General features: G+C 37.7%; 1 protein-coding gene across 1 annotated transcript in view; it reads right to left on the bottom strand.

The window, feature by feature from the left end:
* The window catches only part of SLC22A4 (solute carrier family 22 member 4), a 109924-nt gene that overhangs the window by 18207 nt on the left and 72807 nt on the right, over window positions 1-18910 (bottom strand). Inside the window, exons 5-7 of the mRNA XM_001366034.4 lie at window positions 16444-16570; window positions 12919-13019; window positions 5048-5262 (exon numbers count right to left, since the gene is read on the bottom strand). Of these exons, the coding sequence (XP_001366071.1) occupies window positions 5048-5262; window positions 12919-13019; window positions 16444-16570 (443 nt within the window). The remainder of the gene's footprint in view (window positions 1-5047; window positions 5263-12918; window positions 13020-16443; window positions 16571-18910) is intronic.

Below are 18910 nucleotides of genomic sequence, written 5' to 3'. Positions count from 1 at the left end.
TCTGCTTGAATAGAAGGGACCAGCTCTCACATACCTATTCCAGCAAAACCCTGAAATTTGCACCAAATTGAATAGTCATCAGGAAATCAAATGAGAAACTATTATAGTGATATCTTTTATGGAAATGGAATCTTTTATGGAATGGAAAAAAAAAGTCAGCTAGAAGCCCATTAGCAATAGGAAAAGGGATACCAGCAAAGTCAGTATGAGTGCAAAATGGGCAATAAGTCAATAGCCTCCCCAGTACCAGAGACACATGAAGTCTGCAGGGCTCTATATCCAGAGATGGAAAAGAGTGGAGGGCTCCTCCAAAAAGGATTGAGGGAAAGGTCCTTGGAAGGCATGAGGAGTGGCATGGAAGCACTCAGATTAGGACACCATAGGTCTTTGGACTCTAAGGTTCCTAGCACTGTCTTGACACACTAAAGGCTCAGTATTCTGAACCTCAAAGATCCAGAGAGGCCTAGCTGTGGGAGGTGGAGATCAACATAAGATCCCAGGTCACTCATAGCAAGATCAAGCAAGACCAATTATTTCATACCAAAACATGGGAGGAATCAGAACCTGGCCCTAGTATAAAGCCCCAATTAAGAAATTAAAAACTAGAGAGATGAATTAGTCAAATAAAACATTGACCACAATTAAATATTGTTATAGATTCATGAATCTCTCTAAACAAGAAGCAAATAACTGTAATAAATGCAGAGACTCAAAGGGAAAAAAAATGAATTTCCCATAAGGACTATGTGAATTGATGAAAAGAAGAAAATGATAAAAATAAATATATATGAACTCTAGAGGAAGGAATTGGAAGGAGAAAAAATTGCTTAGAACAGAAAATTGTAAACTTTGCCCAAAAAATGGACTGAAAACTAAATTATACTGAATAGAAACCAATGACTCTGTAAGACAGCAAGAAGTGATAGAATAAAATCAGAAGACTGAAAAAAATTGGATAAAATATAAGATATCTGTTATAAACAAACAATGGAGCTAAAAAAACAAGTAAAAATTATTTAAGAATCATTTGACTTCCTGAAAAACCATGATTTTCTCCACTCATAAAAAAAAGGTCTGGATGATATATTTCAAGAAATCATAAATGAAAATTACCCAGATCCACTAGAACCAGAGGGCAAAGTAAAGGTAGAAAGAATACACCAATCACCTCCTGAACATAACTCCCCAAAGAAAATTCCGAGGAATATCATAGGTAAAACCCAATATTGTTTCCTTAAAAAAAATTCAGAACTAGTTCAGATACTTAAGAAACTATGATTGGGAATTGCCCAAGACATGGCAGCTTCTGCTAAAGATAAGAGGTCTTGGAATATAATATTCCAAAAGGCAAAAGATATAGACTTAAAACAAACAAAAAATTTACCCTACAAAGCTGAGTTATCATCCTATAGGGGAAAAATGTGGATCTTTCACACAAAAGAAGACTTTTAAGCATTTCTAACAAAAAGACAAGAGTGAATAAGTCCTTTGAAAATCAACACAGGGGGGCAGAGAAACCTAGAAAGGTCAATTTATTTGTGTAATTGGAAGGAGACATCTAATGATATACTGTTGACATTCTAAAGGAGAAGAAATGTACTTCTTCATAACCATCATGTCTTTAAAGGTCATTGAGTGAGTTAAATTATGGACTTTCCACATGCTCAGATAACTTAAGATGGTGGAGCCTGCTTTTGGGAGAAGACATTCTCCATTCCCTTATCACATAAATAGAAACAGCTTTTTTCCTTTGAGCAGCCAGAAGAAACTATTATCTTTTGCTTATTTATTCATTTATCTCTATATTTATTTAAAAATAAAACACAACTCTTACCTTCTGTCTTAGAATCAATACTGTATATTGATTCCAAGGCAGAGGAACAGTAAGGGCTAGGCAAGGGGGGTGAAGTGACTTGCCCAGGGTCTCACAATCATGAGGAGGTGTCTGAGACCAGATTTGAAACCAGGACCTCCCATCTCCAGGCCTGGCTCTCCATCCACTGACCCATTTAGCTGCTCCCCCTCCCCCATCTATGCATTTTTATTATATTCTGAGTTTGAGTTGTCTCCTTCCCTCTCAAACCCACATTTGAGGAATTCAACATTTATACACACTCATACACACAGGCATGCACGTGCACACACACATGAGAACATACCACACATACTTCCATATATCTAGAGGTAGATAGCATTTTCCTTTGTAAGTCCTTGGTAGTGATCATATTGCTCAGATCTTGGTTATTCAGTTACTCTTCAAACAATTGCTATTACTGCATCCAATTCTCTCTTGGTTCTGCCTGGTCATTCTGCATTAGTTCATGTATGGTCTTCTAAACCACCAGCCTGGCACGATCTCTTTATCTCTTTCTGGAAGTGTCAATGGGATGGAAGTGGGGTGAAAATCCGGTTCATTTACAGCAATGAACTGAGCTGAGCTGAGGAAAGGTCAGCCTCTCCTCTCTTTTAGGCTGTGGAGTACAGAGAGAAACAGGCTTGGGGTTTTGTTCTATTTTGTTTACCTTTTTCAGTTATAGCCACAGGCAGTAGACTGCTTCTAGGATCCAGGCTCAAATCACAGTAACTTTTGGAGGCAGCATTCTAGGCTGGTTGTTGCTTCTGGCCTTCAACAGAGAAGACCTGGAACTTGAGCCAAAAGGGGCTTTGAAATTAGAACCTGGTGGGACTGGGTCAAAATTGAAACTGACCTAAACTTTGAATCTGATCCCTAGGCCTTCCCAAGGACTGAGATGGTACAGGAAGCAATTTATTCCCCCACTGTTAGGGTGGGATGTTTGTATTTTTATTTTTATTATACTTGAAGTAAATATTCCTTTGTAAAAGTTAATCCTACCACAAAATGGATCAATGGAAATGAGGCACAAGGGAACTCATAAAATTTGGAGATCACCACTGACACTTTCCAGACCGCCATGGTTACTAAAGAGCCCTGGGGCTTGGATGAATTTAAAAACACATCACTCTCAGACAGTGTGGATGAAGGCAGTCACTGTTAGATGGAAGTCTTGAGGGGTAGATTGGTTCTGTTCTGAGGGTTTTAAGAGGACAAAGATAAAGGAGGGTAAAAGACAGAATGCAATAGTGTGTTAAGAAGGAATAACTTGCTATGTATCAGTTAAGTTGAGTGAGAAGAAGAGTTTATAAGCATAAAGGAAGAGATGCAGTGGGGGGGAGTGGGTTGAGTAGCAGGCGTAAGGTCAACCTTACTTTTATCTGAAATGGACAAAGGAGAGTTGAACCCACCTTCCCACAGCTTTGTGTGAAAATAGACCATATTCAACAAGGAAACAAGTTAGGATCTGGCAGAAGAGTTAAGAAGGAGGATAATACTGGAGAAGGAAAGCTGTACAACAAACTTTTTGATCTTGAAAAGGGAGTTAAAGGGGCGAAGGAAAGAAAAAAAATCAAAGAACTATAATCTAAAGGGAAGAGGGTGCCTTGGATTGCCTCACAGACAATCGAGAAATAGCTGGAGAAATTGTATTATATGAATGAAATGGAATATTATTATACCATCAAAAATGACAAAAGAGATAATTCTAGAAAATCCTAGGTAGTGTGAACTGATGCATAATGAAGTGAGCAAAACTAGAAGACTCTACATGGACAGTAGCAACCTTGTAAAGAAATCAAGGCTTATTTTGGAAGGCTTAAGAATTCTGATCAGCGCAATGCCTAATTCAGAAGACCTTGGATAAATCATGTTATCCACCTTCTGACAGGTGATAGACACAAGATGCAGAAAGAGGCACACTTTGAGATACAACCACTGTACAGATTTGTTTTGCTTAACTGTATCAGTTGATGGTTTCATGTACAATATATGTTTTTGTGTTTTGCTATATACAAAATGTTCTTTTTGTGTGTTTATGGTCAAAATTAAAAAAAAAACCTTTAAAAGAGAACTGTTTTTTGGCATTTTGCTGCATATATGGAAATGTATTTTTTTAAGGACAGAATTTAAAAAATAAATAAATAAAATAGGAATCATTTGTTAGTTGTTCAATCATTCCAGTCATATCTGACTCTTTGAGACCCTATTTGGGGTTTTCTTGGATACCGAAGTGGTTTGCCATTTCCTTCTCCAACTCATTTTACAGGTGAGGAAACAAAGTGACTTTATCAGGGTCACATAGCTGGTAAGTATTTGAGGCCATATTTGAACTCAGGAAGATTAATTTTTTCAACTCCAGGTGGGCACTTTATCCACTGTACCAACTAGATGTCCTGTGTTTTAAACTTCTGAAATTCTTTCCTCTGATAATAATTTTACCTTTTTTCTCTCCCACTGTTTTACTTCTCTAAACTTGCTCTTCATCTTCATCAATAATCCCTCTGTTCTTGCCTGTTCTCCCAGGCTATCATCTTTTTCTGTCTTCACTTTCCTCCTTTCAACCATAACCTTAGAGTTAACCAGTTTAACAAGGCAGGGGATAGCCAGATGGCTCAGAGATAGATGGTCCTCAGTTTGAATCTGGCCTCAGACATTTCCTAGCTATGTGACCCTGGGCTGGTCACTTAACCCCCATTGCCTAGCACTTAAAGTTCTTTTGCCATAGAACCAATATACAGCATTGATTCTAAGGTGGAATTTTGTCTTTGAACTTCCAGTGCCCATATGACTTGCTCATGTTGTTCAGTTAGTTGCTCAATTGTCCATGGAGTTTTCTTGGCAAATGCAATTGAATGATTTGTTATTTCCTTCTCCAATTTGTTATTTCCTTCTCCAAGTCAGAGCTCCAGTGCTCTATCTACTCTACTACCTACTTGTCCCTAACTTGCACATAATAGATCCATAATAAACATATACAATTGAACTGAATTCAATCATCATTCACGTATTTAAAACTAAGACTAACTTCATGGTGGCAAAGGAGATTATTAGTTTCATTTGTTTTCCTAGGAGGTGAAAAGACTGAAAGCTGTGAGGGTGTATAGTAGATATGACATTTTAATGGCCTGAAAAAAAGGCTTAATTTTTTTTCTTCCTGTAAAATTAGTGTATGATATCAATTAAACTTCTCACCAATGGGTACCAGTTGAATGAAAAGGAGAACCCCTCCGCCCAGGAATAGTGTCCCGGCAATAGTATATCGTCGGGGAAGTTTTCGAAGCAGAAGCCAAGCTATCACATAGGCCGGAACTTCAATGGCAGCAGACAGGAAACAATTCAGATAGACATCTCCATGCAAATTAGGAGTGTTGAGGGAAAGACCAAAGTAACCTACAGATACTAGCATCCTGAAAGACAGAAGGAACAGAAATGAAAAGGGCTTAATCATACCAATCTCATCCTGGCCCAGGGTGGGTCCCAGAGGCACTTTCTGGCTGCTAACTTCTACCACCTATTGATTCTACTTCTAGGACAGATTAGTTTTTCTTGTTATCCTATAAAATTTCAATCTTTTATCACTATTATTTAAGGAGGAGTTTTTTAGTCACAAGTAAAAAAATAGCATACAGTTATTCATAAACCAAAAGATAGAAAGAAATACATGGGTAGCAGGGTAATAGAGAAATGCCTACTTACAGTTAAATTCTGACATGAAATGATATATTTTGAAACAAGGACAATGAAAGGCCCAGATTGCTAAAGTTGCATAAAATGTGGACTAAATATTGTGTGGTGGGTATTGTGAATTTTAAAAGTCTCCATCTTGGTCTAGCACCCAAAAATTGTGCACACCCACACTACACGGGCATGCGCCAGTCAATGACAAATCAGAAATAACTAACTGCCCACCTGGGCTGTCCTAAGCCAAGCTAGAGCCAACCATTGGATTTGTGAGACACAGGAAGTGAGGTAGGGAACAGCCTCTGGAATTCGCTGACTTCCTGTGGAGAGAGCTAGACGCCAGTGGGTGTTAGGAGCTTGGACAGAGAGGACGCCCGCAGACAGCTTTCCTTCAGATCGGTCACGTGAGTTAAGGACTGATTCTTTCCACCTGGGCCTTTGGGCCTAAAACTCCCTCTGCCTTGGCCAGAGGTTGAGTAGCCCCTTTCCCTTTTCTCTTCTCTCCTTCTCTCCCTCTCCCTTCTCTACTCCCAGTGTGATTAAACCTCCATAAACTCCATTCTGACTTGAGTGTTTCATTTTAGGAATTTCATAAGTAAATTCCTTGGCGGCCATTGTTCAATATTACATAAATCCTGTAGCCACATTTGTAACCATTACAATATTATAATCTCTCCCAGAAGCCTAAAAATTCTACCATTACAGTATATAACAATAACAATTAACATTTATATAGTACCTATTGTGTGCCAAGTGACTATGATAAGTGCTTCACATACATCTCATTTGACCTTCACAACTCTAGCAGGTAGGTGCTATTATTACCCCCATTTTACAGATGAAAGAACTGAGGAAGAAAGAGGTCAAGTGATGCCCTAAGGGTGGATTTAGAGTCTTTCTGACTCTAGACTAGTGCTCTGTCTTCTTCCCTACTTGGCTGCTCTTTACAGTTTTCTTCCCTCCCTCCCTCCCTCCCTCCCTCCCTCCCTCCCTCCCTCCCTCCCTCCTTTCCTTCCTTCCTTCCTTCCTTCCTTCCTTCCTTCCTTCCTTCCTTCCTTCCTTCCTTCCTTCCTTCCTTCCTTCCTTCCTTCCTTCCTTCCTTCCTTCCTTCCCTCCTTCCCTCCTTCCTTCTTCCCTCCCTTCCTTCCTCCTTCCCTCCTTCCCTCTTTCCTTCCTTCCCTCCTTCTTTCCTTCCTTCCCTCCTTCCCTCTTTCCTTTCTTCCCTCCTTCTTTCCTTCCTTCCCTCCTTCCCTCTTTCCTTCCTTCCCTCCTTCTTTCCTTCCTTCCCTCCTTCCCTCTTTCCTTCCTCCCTTCCTCCCTTCCTTCCTTCCTTCCTTCCTTCCTTCCTTCCTTCCTTCCTTCCTTCCTTCCTTCCTTCCTTCCTTCCTTCCTTCCTTCCTTCCTGCCTTCCTTCCTTCCTTCCTTCCTTCCTTCCTTCCTTCCTTCCTTCCTTCCTTCCTCACTCATTCTCTCTTTTTCTTCTTTTCTTTAGTTGTTCGTTCATTCATTCATTCATTTGTTCCTTCCTATTAAAAACCCTTACCTTCTGTCTTAGAATCAAAATAATTTCCAAGGCAGAAATGTGGTATGGTTGAGGCAATTGGGGTTAAGTGACTTGTCTTGGGTCACACAGCTAGGCAGTACCTAAGGTCACTTTCAAACCCAGAACCTCTCATCTGCAGGCCCAGTTCTCTATTCACTGAGTCACCTAACTGTCTCTATAGTTAACTTTCAATCAGAATTTGTTCTGTGCAGAAAAAAATAACTATACTTTGAAAGTATATGAATTGTTGCTATTAAGTATATGATGAGTCAGAAAACAGAGTCTCCAGATTCTGAGGAATGTATGAAAAACATCCTTAGTGAGAGAAGTATTAGAACTTTTATATCATGAAGAAATGGGCAGAAGACCAAGCCTATAGTAGGTTAGAAAGCACGAGTCTTTTGGAAGAGAATTAGACATTTTAATCCAACCCTCTACATTTGTTTTTACCACTCAAGTGATCTCATTTGGTTAGATTTGAGATTTTTAAAATCTTAACATTTGCTAATGAAATTCATTTGGGTATAGAGTAGTTAAGCCAAATAAGTGAATCCGCTAAGTTATTGGTCTCTTTGAGATCTTTCTGCAGGTATAATTCAATCCAGGGAATTCCAATTGCTAATAACCGTTAACAATTTCTAGATTCCTTAATAACTGAGAAATGCACATTGAGCTAATTATAAGACACTACCCCACACAGAATAGAAATGCAAAAATAGTAAAAAACAAAATGCTGTGAGACTGTGGGCAAGCACGTAGTCTATTGTACTATTCATTAAATAAAATTTGGTGCAAATAATTTTTAGAGCAATTTGACAGTGACAGTAAGAGTCACAAAGCCAACCATACCAGAAATTTCATTGTTAGGACTTTATCCTATAGATATTGTACAAAGAAATAAAATTATCTCTCTGTGTGAAAACATCCATAGTTGCCTTATAAATAGTAAAGAATTGGAAATAGCTCATTTGACCAAGGACTAGGCACGCACTAACAGCACTATGGTACATGATTATAACAGGGCCCTGTGGGTGCTGTAAAAAGCCATCAAAATGTGGAAATAAAGGAAGACCTAGAATAAATGATACTAATTAGAACCTGAAGCCTCAGAACTATAAACACACTGCCTACAACTATTTAAAGAAAGGAAACAAAGGCAAAGGTAACAAACCTCCAGAATGACTGGGAAAGGGCACAGGGCAAATTCATTTTTGTTTATGAGTTACTTGTTAATTTAGTTGGCAACACTCTGTTAATGCTAAAGGTTTGTCTTTCTTGGAGACTTTGTACCTTATTTTGTTTACTTCATTATTTGTCCTTGCTGATGGTTGAGTTTTTAATTATCTTTCTGAAAGCATAGCACTAGAAAAGTAGTGAGATATTTTGTGTCTGGGATTCTATAGTTGTTTAATCCCAGTATCTATGGATCAACTCTGTTATCTTTGAATTTTACTATTAATTTCCTTTAGTGCTGGGTTTAGAGTCAGGAAGATCTGAATTCAGTGCTGGCCTCAGACACTTACTACCCTTGTGAACCTGGGCAAGTTATTTAAGTACTTTTCCCCTCAGTTTCCTCAACTGTAGAATGGGAATTGTGGGGTTGTTGCAAGTATCAAATGAGATAATATTTATAAAGTGCTTACTTAGCACAGTGCCTGGCACATAGTAAAAAGATATAAATATTTCTTCCTTTCCCTTATCTTCCACACCACCATTGGAATCCCCTCTAGATCCTAAACTTATAAGTGAATTTTGAAAAAAAAATAGTGCCTTATTTGTTTCTTTAATGTTTAAAAAAATTATTAACTAGACAAGCATGAACACCTCCATATACAGTGAAGAAAAGAAAAAGGACTTTAAATAAAACTGTGAGAATTGTATATGAACTGCATACAACTTGATTTTTAAAGTATATTTAGTTTTAATTTAATGTTACAACACCAACACTGGCCTACTTGCCATTATTCACTTCTGAAATTCCTTTTCTCATCTATGTATTTCTCTCTCTCTTTTCTCATTCCTTCCTCTTCTCCTTCCCTCCCACACTCCTCTTTGTTTGTTTGTTCCTTCCTTCCTTCCTCTCCCTCCCTCTCTTTCTCTCTGTCTCTCTTTCTTCTTCCTCTCCTTGTGGACTATATTTAAGATACTCATCCAACCCTAAACCCTGAATTAAAAACTATATTAATAGTTTAAAATAAAATAATGACGCTGACTTGGAACAGAACTAAGATACCAAGTATGCCTTCTATGGAAAAAAAAAAACTTTTCATATGCCTTGAAAATCCTATTAGCCATAACAACAATGTAACAGAAAAGAAGAGAACTTAAAAAGTTTCAACTCTCCTGAAAGTATGTACTATAAAGATTTTTTTTATGAATAGCTTAAAACTGCACTAAGATTTTTAGAATACTCTGTAGAGACTTTTGGACACTACTAATCATTTTGCAATATCAAATCTGGCTCCTGGACTCCCTGAACAAATGATCCTAGAATCATGGGGTTAGAGTTACAAGGGACTTATAGATGAAAAAACCTAGAGAAAATATAGAGAACTTAAGTGACTTGCTCAGTGTCACAGAGGAGTCAAGCAGAAGAATAGCAAGCTGACCTCAGGTCTTCTAATTCCTATTCTTGAACTTTTCCTACTCAAAATCTTCTGCAACAGTATTTTACAAGAAGTTGGGTAACTTTACAGTTTGGAAGTTGTTTATCTATAGGCACAGTTGTTCTACTGTAGCCCAAAAATGTATGTGCTGTAAAATGGGCATGCCTATTGCAAAGCCCTCTGTCTAGAGGCACTCCCTCCTTTTAGTACTTTGGAAGGAGCCCAACTTGTGGAAGTGTCAAGGACTGTTCAAAAATATGTACTATGAAATGAAAATGTCTCCTTACATATGCATATATGTATACATATATAATTGATTTGGGAATATAAGGAACAACAGATTTAGATTTTGCCCTGGGAGACATATGACAATTGTGGTTTCTGGTTTATATTTCAGGGGACATTTTCAAGAAAAAGGAAAATTATAAATCTGAGGTGTACCATCTGGTAACTATTGGCTTTTGTGACAGGCATATATGATAATTTGTCTAAATTTAGAAAGCCATCTAATAACAGGAAATAGGACCTTTTAGCATATATATCCATCAAAGTTTTCTAAATATATGTTTACTGTTCATGGAATGTTATATTTATTTCTAAACTGAATAAGGATAAGTAACTGCAGCAGCAATAGTAGCAGTAGCATCAGTGATAGTAGTGGTAGCAAGAGCAATAGTAGTAGTAATAGCAGCAGCAGTAGTGGCAGTGACAGAAGTAGTAGTAGTAGTGGCAGTGGCAGTAGTGACAGTAGCAGTAGTAACAGCAATAGTAACAGTAATAGCAGCAATGGTAGGAAAAGTGTCAGAAATAGTAGTAGCAGTAGCAATATTATTATTATTATTATTATTATTATTATTATTAGTAGTAGTAGTAGTAGTAGTAGTAGTAGTAGTAGTAGTAGAAGGAGAAGAAGAAGCAGTAATAGTAGTGGCAACAGCAAGAGGAGTAGTAATAATAGTAGCAGCAGCAGCAGCAGTAATAGAAATAGAAATAGTAGCAGCAGAAACAGTAGTAGCCATGTAGCATCTACCATGTTATAATCACAACAGGGAATAATCTAGAATATTTTCATGAATCTATATAATTATACATAATAGAAATAATGAAACTTTGTGAAGCAGATCTTCTTCTGAGAAATGATATAAGCTCAAAATGCAGAAGATACAACTTGAATATTTTTGCTCCTAGTTATCTACTTGTTGTACTGATCACCTTGGTCTACACCTCTCCTTTACTTTATTTCCCAGGGGAATAGTCTTCACCCTCAGATCCTATACTTAGTCCCAAGGTCATTTTTAAGTTTAAAGTATCATACCTCCCCACTCCCTAAAAAAAAAACAAAACCTAAAATAATATCATTGAGCATATCAAGTTATGGCATTGGGGAGTCTTAGACTGATTTATTCTGATCCAACACTGTAATTTCTAGATCAGCTCTAGAATTGACTTTAAAATTAATAGCCTTGAATCAGATACTAGTCAGTTCACTCCTCTTGTTTTTAACCTTAAAGGAATTGAGAAGACTGTAACTATAAATAATAAACTATAACTAGGAATTAATGTACTTGAAGCAAACTTCATTGCAGGTCTTGGGGAGGGGGAGCCATGGAACAGGCATTCTGGGAGAGGGGTTGACTCATTGGCCCAGCCCCATCAGGGTTAAGAAGGAAGTCAGGCCCCAGGCCCTTGGGACTAGGAGCCCAGGAGGAGCTGTACCACATGGAATGACATTTTCTTTCCTACTTTTCTTGCTTTCCCTGAGCCCCCATGATGTCACTACCCTGAGTCATTGGCACCCTGAACTGTGAACCTTAAAATTTCTCAGACCCTACTTCATAAGGTTTGGTTAAGACCATTCCCCATTTGAACAATGAAGGAACTTAGATCAGGAATGTGAGACCTCTACTGTACCCCTACTTAAGCCTGCTTTAGGGGAAGAAACTCCTTGCTGAACAATGAAAAATACTTAAACCCATACTTATAGTAAGACAAAAGTTCTTAAGCTGTGCCTATTTTTAGATCTAATACAAAAGGGTGCTAAGTACCTATAAAGGTCAGGCAACTTGTGAATTTACAAAGAGCAAAGAGGTGAGAGACTTACTCAGAGATTTTTCTGGTGTGAACTTAATCAAAAGTTTAAGCCTTCTTAGGTGTGAATTAAGAATGGTCTGTCCTTTGGAAAACATCTACTGTGATTGGTAGATGTGAGAACTTAGGGGAGGTGACATAGGAGAAAATTCCCTTTAAAAGGAGATGAGAAACTGAGAGCAGGGGACCCTTGTTGGAACTCCCTCTGAGGAGACTCTGAACAGTCTCAGAGAAACTCTCTCGGGAGATGGCAGCTGGCCAAAGCTGCACCGGTGTCTCTCTGAACACTAGAATCCTTGCTTGGACAAATCTTGTGGTGAGTGGATAAAAGACTGACTGATCTCTCTCTTAGGGATTGGGCCTGGGCTGGCCAGGGCTGACCTGGGCCGGCCTATCTTTTTCTTATTATTTCCTTTTTCTCTCTCTCTCCCTTTCTTTAATTCCTCATTTGTATGAATTAAAATCTCTATAAAACCCAGTTGACTTGGGTATATTTAATAATTGGGAATTTTTCCCTGGAGACCACCTTATATTTGATTTAAAACAAGACACTGTCTTGAAACCATATTTTCTGTGGTCACAATTTAAGGCTCCAACTCTTTTATCTGCAACAGTTTATGTCTTCCACTATTTTAATCATTACAGAACCAAAGGTTTAGTTGCTATGGGACACAATTCTAGTAGCCTGCTTTGTCACTTAAAATCAAGAATTTATATAAAACAAATATATATATATATATGCATATATATATAATCATCAAGCTCCTAAAAGTGAACTTAGATTCCATTCTTTTTTTTTTAAACCTTTACCTTCTGTCAATACTGTGTATTGACTCCAAGGTAGAAGAGTGGTAAGGGCTAGGCAATGGGGGTTAAGTGACTTGCCCAGAGTCACACAGCTGGGAAGTGTCTGAGGCCAGATTTGAACCTAGGACCTCCCATCTCTAGACCTGACTCTCAATCCACTGAGCCACCCAGCTGCCACCCTTATATTCCATTCTGAATCACTTGGAATAATTATTCTTATTTGTCACTGATATGAATTCAAGCCCTAGTGTCTACTGTTTCTCTTGATTTAAACCAACCCCAACTATATGTTTCTTCGTGGTAGACATGCATTTTCAGGTTATAGTCTGGACACTTACCACAGCATCAAAGACATGATGGTGATTATGGCAATATGACGAGTTCTGAATAGGTCCAAGATGAATACTTTTTCCTGTTTCAGGGGTGTTAGCTCCTGAAGCTAAAAAAATGGAGATGATTTTGAGATTGGATAAAGGAAAGCATAAGAAGATTTTTGAATATACAGTGACACCTACTTAATCTAGCATCCTGTTGGTATAGGGTAGCCCCATCTCTTCTTGTCACATGTGTGTTCTTGGTCCTTAATTTACTCCTTCACTTGATCATTTTGAATTGTACATGGTTCTATAATTGTTTCATATTTCCCCTAGGGGACTGTGAACTCTTCAAAGGTAGGAATATAGGACTTCTTCTATCTCTCTAGCATAGGACTGCTAAGTACTTACTATTTACTCAAGAAATACTTTCTGAATTGGGTTGAATTTAGAAGAATGAGACTCACTAATGATGTCAACTCAGGTAAAATGGTTATCCAAGGATGGTTTGATAAACAATGGACCAGTGTTAAACTCTATGGAGCTTCCCATGATCTGTGACTATAAATTCAGAATAATTGTATAGATATATCCTTCTTCCTAGGCTTCTGAACCTCTAATGGACATTAATTAATAAGATCCCAGATCTGCCATTTATTACCTGTATGGTCTTAAACAAATAATTTTCTCTCTCTGGGCCCAAGTTTCTTTAGTATAGTGCATGATGCATCGTTGATAAGTAATAAATGTTTGCTAACTTGACTTGATTGTAAAAGGAAAGAGGGTGTGGCAATATTTTTTTTTGGTGTGGCTAGATTTTTAAGGTGCCTTCTCAGCTCTAAATCTTGATCCTATGGTCCTAGAACTATATTATATCAATTAAGATGGTCTGGGTATGTCTCTGTAACTTGATGCTTGAGAGGCATCATGACACTGTGAGATGTCTATAGATTTGGAGTCAGGAAGACAAGGGTTCAGATTTCACCTTACTAATTGTGGGACCTTGAGCAAGTCACTTGACTTCTCTATTACTCAGTTTCCTCATCTGTAAAATGAGGAGTTTGGACTTTATGATCTTCCAGCTCCAAATCTAAGATTATGATAGCATTTACACAGTGCTTTAAAGTTTGCAAAGTGCTTTAGATTATGCCATTTAAGCCACACAATAATCTGTTATTATTATTCCCATTTTGTAATGGAGGAAACTGAGACTGAGATGTTAAGTGACTTGTCCAGTGTCATACAATTAGTGTCTGAGGCAGGATTTGCAATCAGGTCTTCTTGTCTTTAAACCCAGGATTCCACCATATCTATCATATTATCTAATTCTCATGGTGATTCTAGAAACATCATAAAATTCTGATACTTCCTAAAGATGGAGGAAGGCATCTCCACTCTAGCAGAATTAACTAATGTCCTTCCTACCTTCATGCTTTAAAATGCAATCCCAAATCTACCATTTCTAATATCCAGGAAACCTCTCCAAGTTTATGTTAAAATAGGCACAAACCCATAAAAAATCTCCCCGAATCTTATATTATCTTCATCAACATGCTCTTACAGGTGCAATAAAAAGAAAGCTCCCTAAGACAGACAGCTTTAGCTTTGCCTTTCTATCTCTATACTTGTGCACAGGTGCCTTGAAGAAGGTGTTGTTGTTGAATCATTTCAGTTGCGTCTAACTCTCCATGACCTCACTTGAAATTTTCTTGGCAGAGATACTAGAGTGATTTGCCATTTAATTCTCTAGCTCATTTGATCAATGAGGAAACCAAGGAAAACAGGGTTAAGTGACTTGTCCAGGGTCACACAGCTAGTAAGTATCTGAAGCCAGTCTTGAACTCAGGAAAATGAGTCTTCCTGACACCAAGCCAGGAACTCTATTCACTGATCCACCTAACTGTCCCCTTGAAGAAGGTTCTTGCTTAACAAATGTTTGTTGACCCTATGCCAAGATAAATTCAAAATAGTTAAATGACTTAAATATAGGGAATGAAGTCATGAATAAATTAGGTGAACATAGAATAGTATGTTTACCTGTCAGATCTTTTGGAAAGGAAGGAATTTAAGACCAAGAAAGTTATAGAGAACTTTACAAAATATAAAATGAATTATTTTGATTACATCAAATTAAAAAGGTTTTGTACAAACAAAATCAATGTAACCAAAGTGAGAAGGAAGGCAACAAACTGGGGGGGGGGGGATCTTTATAAAAAATTCTCTGACAAAGGTTTAATTTCCCAAGTATATAAGGAACTAAGTCAAATTTACAAAAAACAAGCCATTCCCCAGTCTACAAATGGTCAAGGGATATGAATAGGCAGTTCTCAGATGAAGAAATCAAAACTATCAATAATCATATGAAAAAGTGTTCTAAATCCCTCCTGATTAGAAAAATGCAAATAAAAACAACTCTAAGGTACCACCTTATACCTAGCAGACTGGCCAATATGGCAGCAAAGGAAAGTGATAAATGTTGGAGGGGATGTGGCAAAATTGGGACATTAATGCATTGTTGGTAAGAGTTGTGAACTGATCCAACCATTCTGGAGGGCAATTTGGAATTATGCCCAAAGGGCTTTAAATGACAGCCTGCCCTTTGATGCAGCCATACCATTTCTGGGTTTGTACTCCAAAGAGGTAATAAGGAAAATGGCTTGTACAAAAATATTTATAGCCGTGCTCTTTGTGGTGGCAAAAAAAATGGAAAACAAGGGGGTTTCTATCAATTGGGGAATGGCTAAACAAATTGTAGTATCTGATGGTAATGGAATATTATTGTGCTGAAAGGAATAATAAACTTGAGGAATTCCATGGGAACTGGAAAGACTTCCAGGAATTGATTCAGAGTGAGAGGAGCAGAACCAGTAGAACATTGTACACAGAAACTGAAATATTATGGCACATTCGCAATGCAATGATCCAGGACAATTCAGAGGAATTTATGAGAAAGAACGCTATCCACATCCAGAGAAGAAATGCAAAAGAAAAACATGTGTTCCATTACTTAGTTTGATAGGGATATGATTGGGGTTTTGATGTTAAAAGATCACTTTACTGCAAATATAAATAATATGGAAATAAGTTTTGAACAATGATACATGTATAACCCACTGAAACTGCTTGTCAGCTCTGGGAGGGAAGAGGGGTGGGAAAAATAATAAATCATGTAACCATGAACAAATATCCTAAATACATAAATTATTTTTAAAAAGTTTGTTGAATGGGTTAATGAAACCCTAGATGGTCCATGGATAGAAACCGACAAGTACATTAAAGCCTCTATTTCACTCCTGTGGTGATCACCGCCTTTTGATGCCATACCAATCCCTGGGTGTTGGCTATCTCTGGGTTTGCCCTCTTTCTCCCACTAGATTATAGTTGGCAAAGACCTGGGTCAAAGTTTTCTTTTGAGCACCAAGAATGTGTAATTAAAAATCATTTATTTAGTTTAATATATGTTTAGGGATGAGGAGAATAATGAAGTGCTATGGGGTCAAGAGAAATGGTAGGCATCAAAGGGAAGAGTAAGTGCCCATAAATGCTTACCTCCAAAGGATCAAATACTATGACCGGTGCTGTCACTTTATTCATTTTTGCAGCCTTTTGTATGATAACTTCTGCCTCTCCGATTCTCCCTTGAGATAACAGCCATCGTGGGGATTCAGGAATAACCCTGTAATTGAGTTTGGTGTTTAGCTCTTACAGACTATTTATTGTTCTCAGAATCTGTCAGTTCCTTAATGACAATTAAAAAGTGCTTAGAAATTATATTAAAAATTAAAATTTGTTTTTTCTTTTCTTTTATTATTAAGAAAAAGAACTCTGGATTTTTTCCCTCTGCAAGTTTCCTTATTGGAAACTGTTGGGTAGTAAATATTAAGTGGTTTTAGGAATATTCAGACCAGGGTAACCTAAGACACAGGGTGATAGAGATATTACTGGTCAACATGGGACATAAGTAGCCAATGAGATATATTCAAGGGGTTACCTGGGTATCTTTGAAGGACTGCCTGGAAATCATATGTTAGTTCTTTCCTTGTAGAGAGCCATTGTGATATGATTGAAAGTGTTTAGGACTTGAAGTGATGTAAGAAACCTGATTTTTGAATTCTATTGTTGGTCTCAGCTAGTTGCAGGTCTGTGGAAAAGTCACTTAACTTCTCTTAGGCTTAATTTTCTCACCTGTAAAATGGGGGTGTTTGAGATGATATCTATCTCACAAGGTTGTTGGAAGGTTGAAGGAAATAATGTGTGTTGACTGTTTTGTAAACCTTAAAGTGTCACATCAGGTACATTATTGGGACAAAGCTGATAGTGCCTTATACATGGTTGGCACTTAAAATATTTTTTAAATGTTGAATGAGTTGAACAAATTAGCTAAAATGGGTCATGATACTCTGTTTTAGCAGGGTCCCCTACATGAATAAAATTATAGGCCTTGATACTCCCTTAACCTCATAAACCATGAAGGTGGGGCAGTAAATCGTGTTTAGTTTAGAGTCAGGAAGACCCAAGTTCAAATCAAATCTCAGACACTTACTAGCTGTGTGACCTTGGGTAAGTCACTTAACCACCATTTACTTCCGTTTCCTCAGCTGAAAGATGGGGATTATAATAGCACCCAGCTCCCAGAGTTATTGGTAGGATCAAATGAGGTAAAATTTGAAAAGTGCTTAGCGCAGTGCCTGGCACACATAAATACTTGTTCTCTCTCCTCTTTCCTTACCAATGTTTAAACATAACATTGGAGGGCATAGCTTTTCCTGACCTTATCTAAATTCTTTTCCTTTCCTACTTCAGCCCCTGAATTTCTTAGCTTTTCCATGATCAACTATTGTGTGTGTGTATGTATGTGTGTGCATGTTTGGTACTGTTTCCCTGGAAATTTAAATTCTATTCCAAAAAAAGTTATTATCATATTCCCCACTGATATTACCATGACTCCCAGTGACAGTGATGACCTCATTGAGAATTGACTAGAAATAATGTCCTTACAAAATCATCTCTCCTCCAAGCTCTCTTCCTTGTCTCTAAACAAGCAGTTTATTGTCTTTCTCCATTAGTCTGTAAGCTCTCTGAGGGCAGAGACTGTCATTTACCTTTCTTTGTAGCACCAACACTTAGCACAGTGCCTGGCATATAGTAGGTACTTAATAAATACTTATTTGTGACTGACTACCTTGAAAGACCCCATGTAAATCCATTTGCCTTATTTTAAAACAAATGCCCATCACTCAGCTGCCATACATTATTAAATAATACCAATTACCTGAAATCCTCCCTGCCCAGTTAGTCAGCTTCCTAATAAAACTGCTGTGCCACTGAAATACATTTTGACGAATGCTCTTAGCTAATATAAATTCTAGTCCTGGAGACGAATGGTATTATATACATCTTTATGAATATTTGAACAAATGAATGTTCATGTGAACATATGAATATCAGGAATAAATATACATATATTTGTATATACATACGATGTGTATGTGTACGCATATATATGATATACATGATATTCTATGTATGTATATAGCTGGAAAATGGAAGAATAGGATGTGTGCATCTATACATATGTATACCCCCTTGCTTATATTCAATATTCATGCTCACACATGAATACATACACATGTGTCCCTTCTTTCCATGTTTTGACAAATTGTAGGAATCCAATGCCACATGACCCCAGATCAATTATGTTTGTGCAGGAGTGACCAGCTGATGGGAATTGCTTCTGGGGTTTCTCTATGAGGCTCTCCACCCAACTTTGTAACACCTCTGGTCATCCTCTGCTGTTCTCTCTTGTTGAGCGGGTTGCAGAGGAATCTGGTTTTTCCATATCTCCTTCAGGGTAACATAACTTTGAGCATTTGGTTAAGGCTTCTGAATCCAAGTTTAGAGGCACTAAATCATGGGCCTATCAGAACAAAGGCAGTGACCTGTACAGTGAACAAAGGGAACTCAGAACTTGCCACCCATTAAGAAAGACAGAGTCATTTCTAAGAATTTTGTGTTG

This window comes from Monodelphis domestica, chromosome 1, assembly GCF_027887165.1.
Source record: "Monodelphis domestica isolate mMonDom1 chromosome 1, mMonDom1.pri, whole genome shotgun sequence".
Lineage (NCBI taxonomy): Eukaryota > Metazoa > Chordata > Mammalia > Didelphimorphia > Didelphidae > Monodelphis > Monodelphis domestica.
Note: the sequence above shows the minus strand (reverse complement) of the source record. Positions and strands in the feature narration are given on the sequence as shown.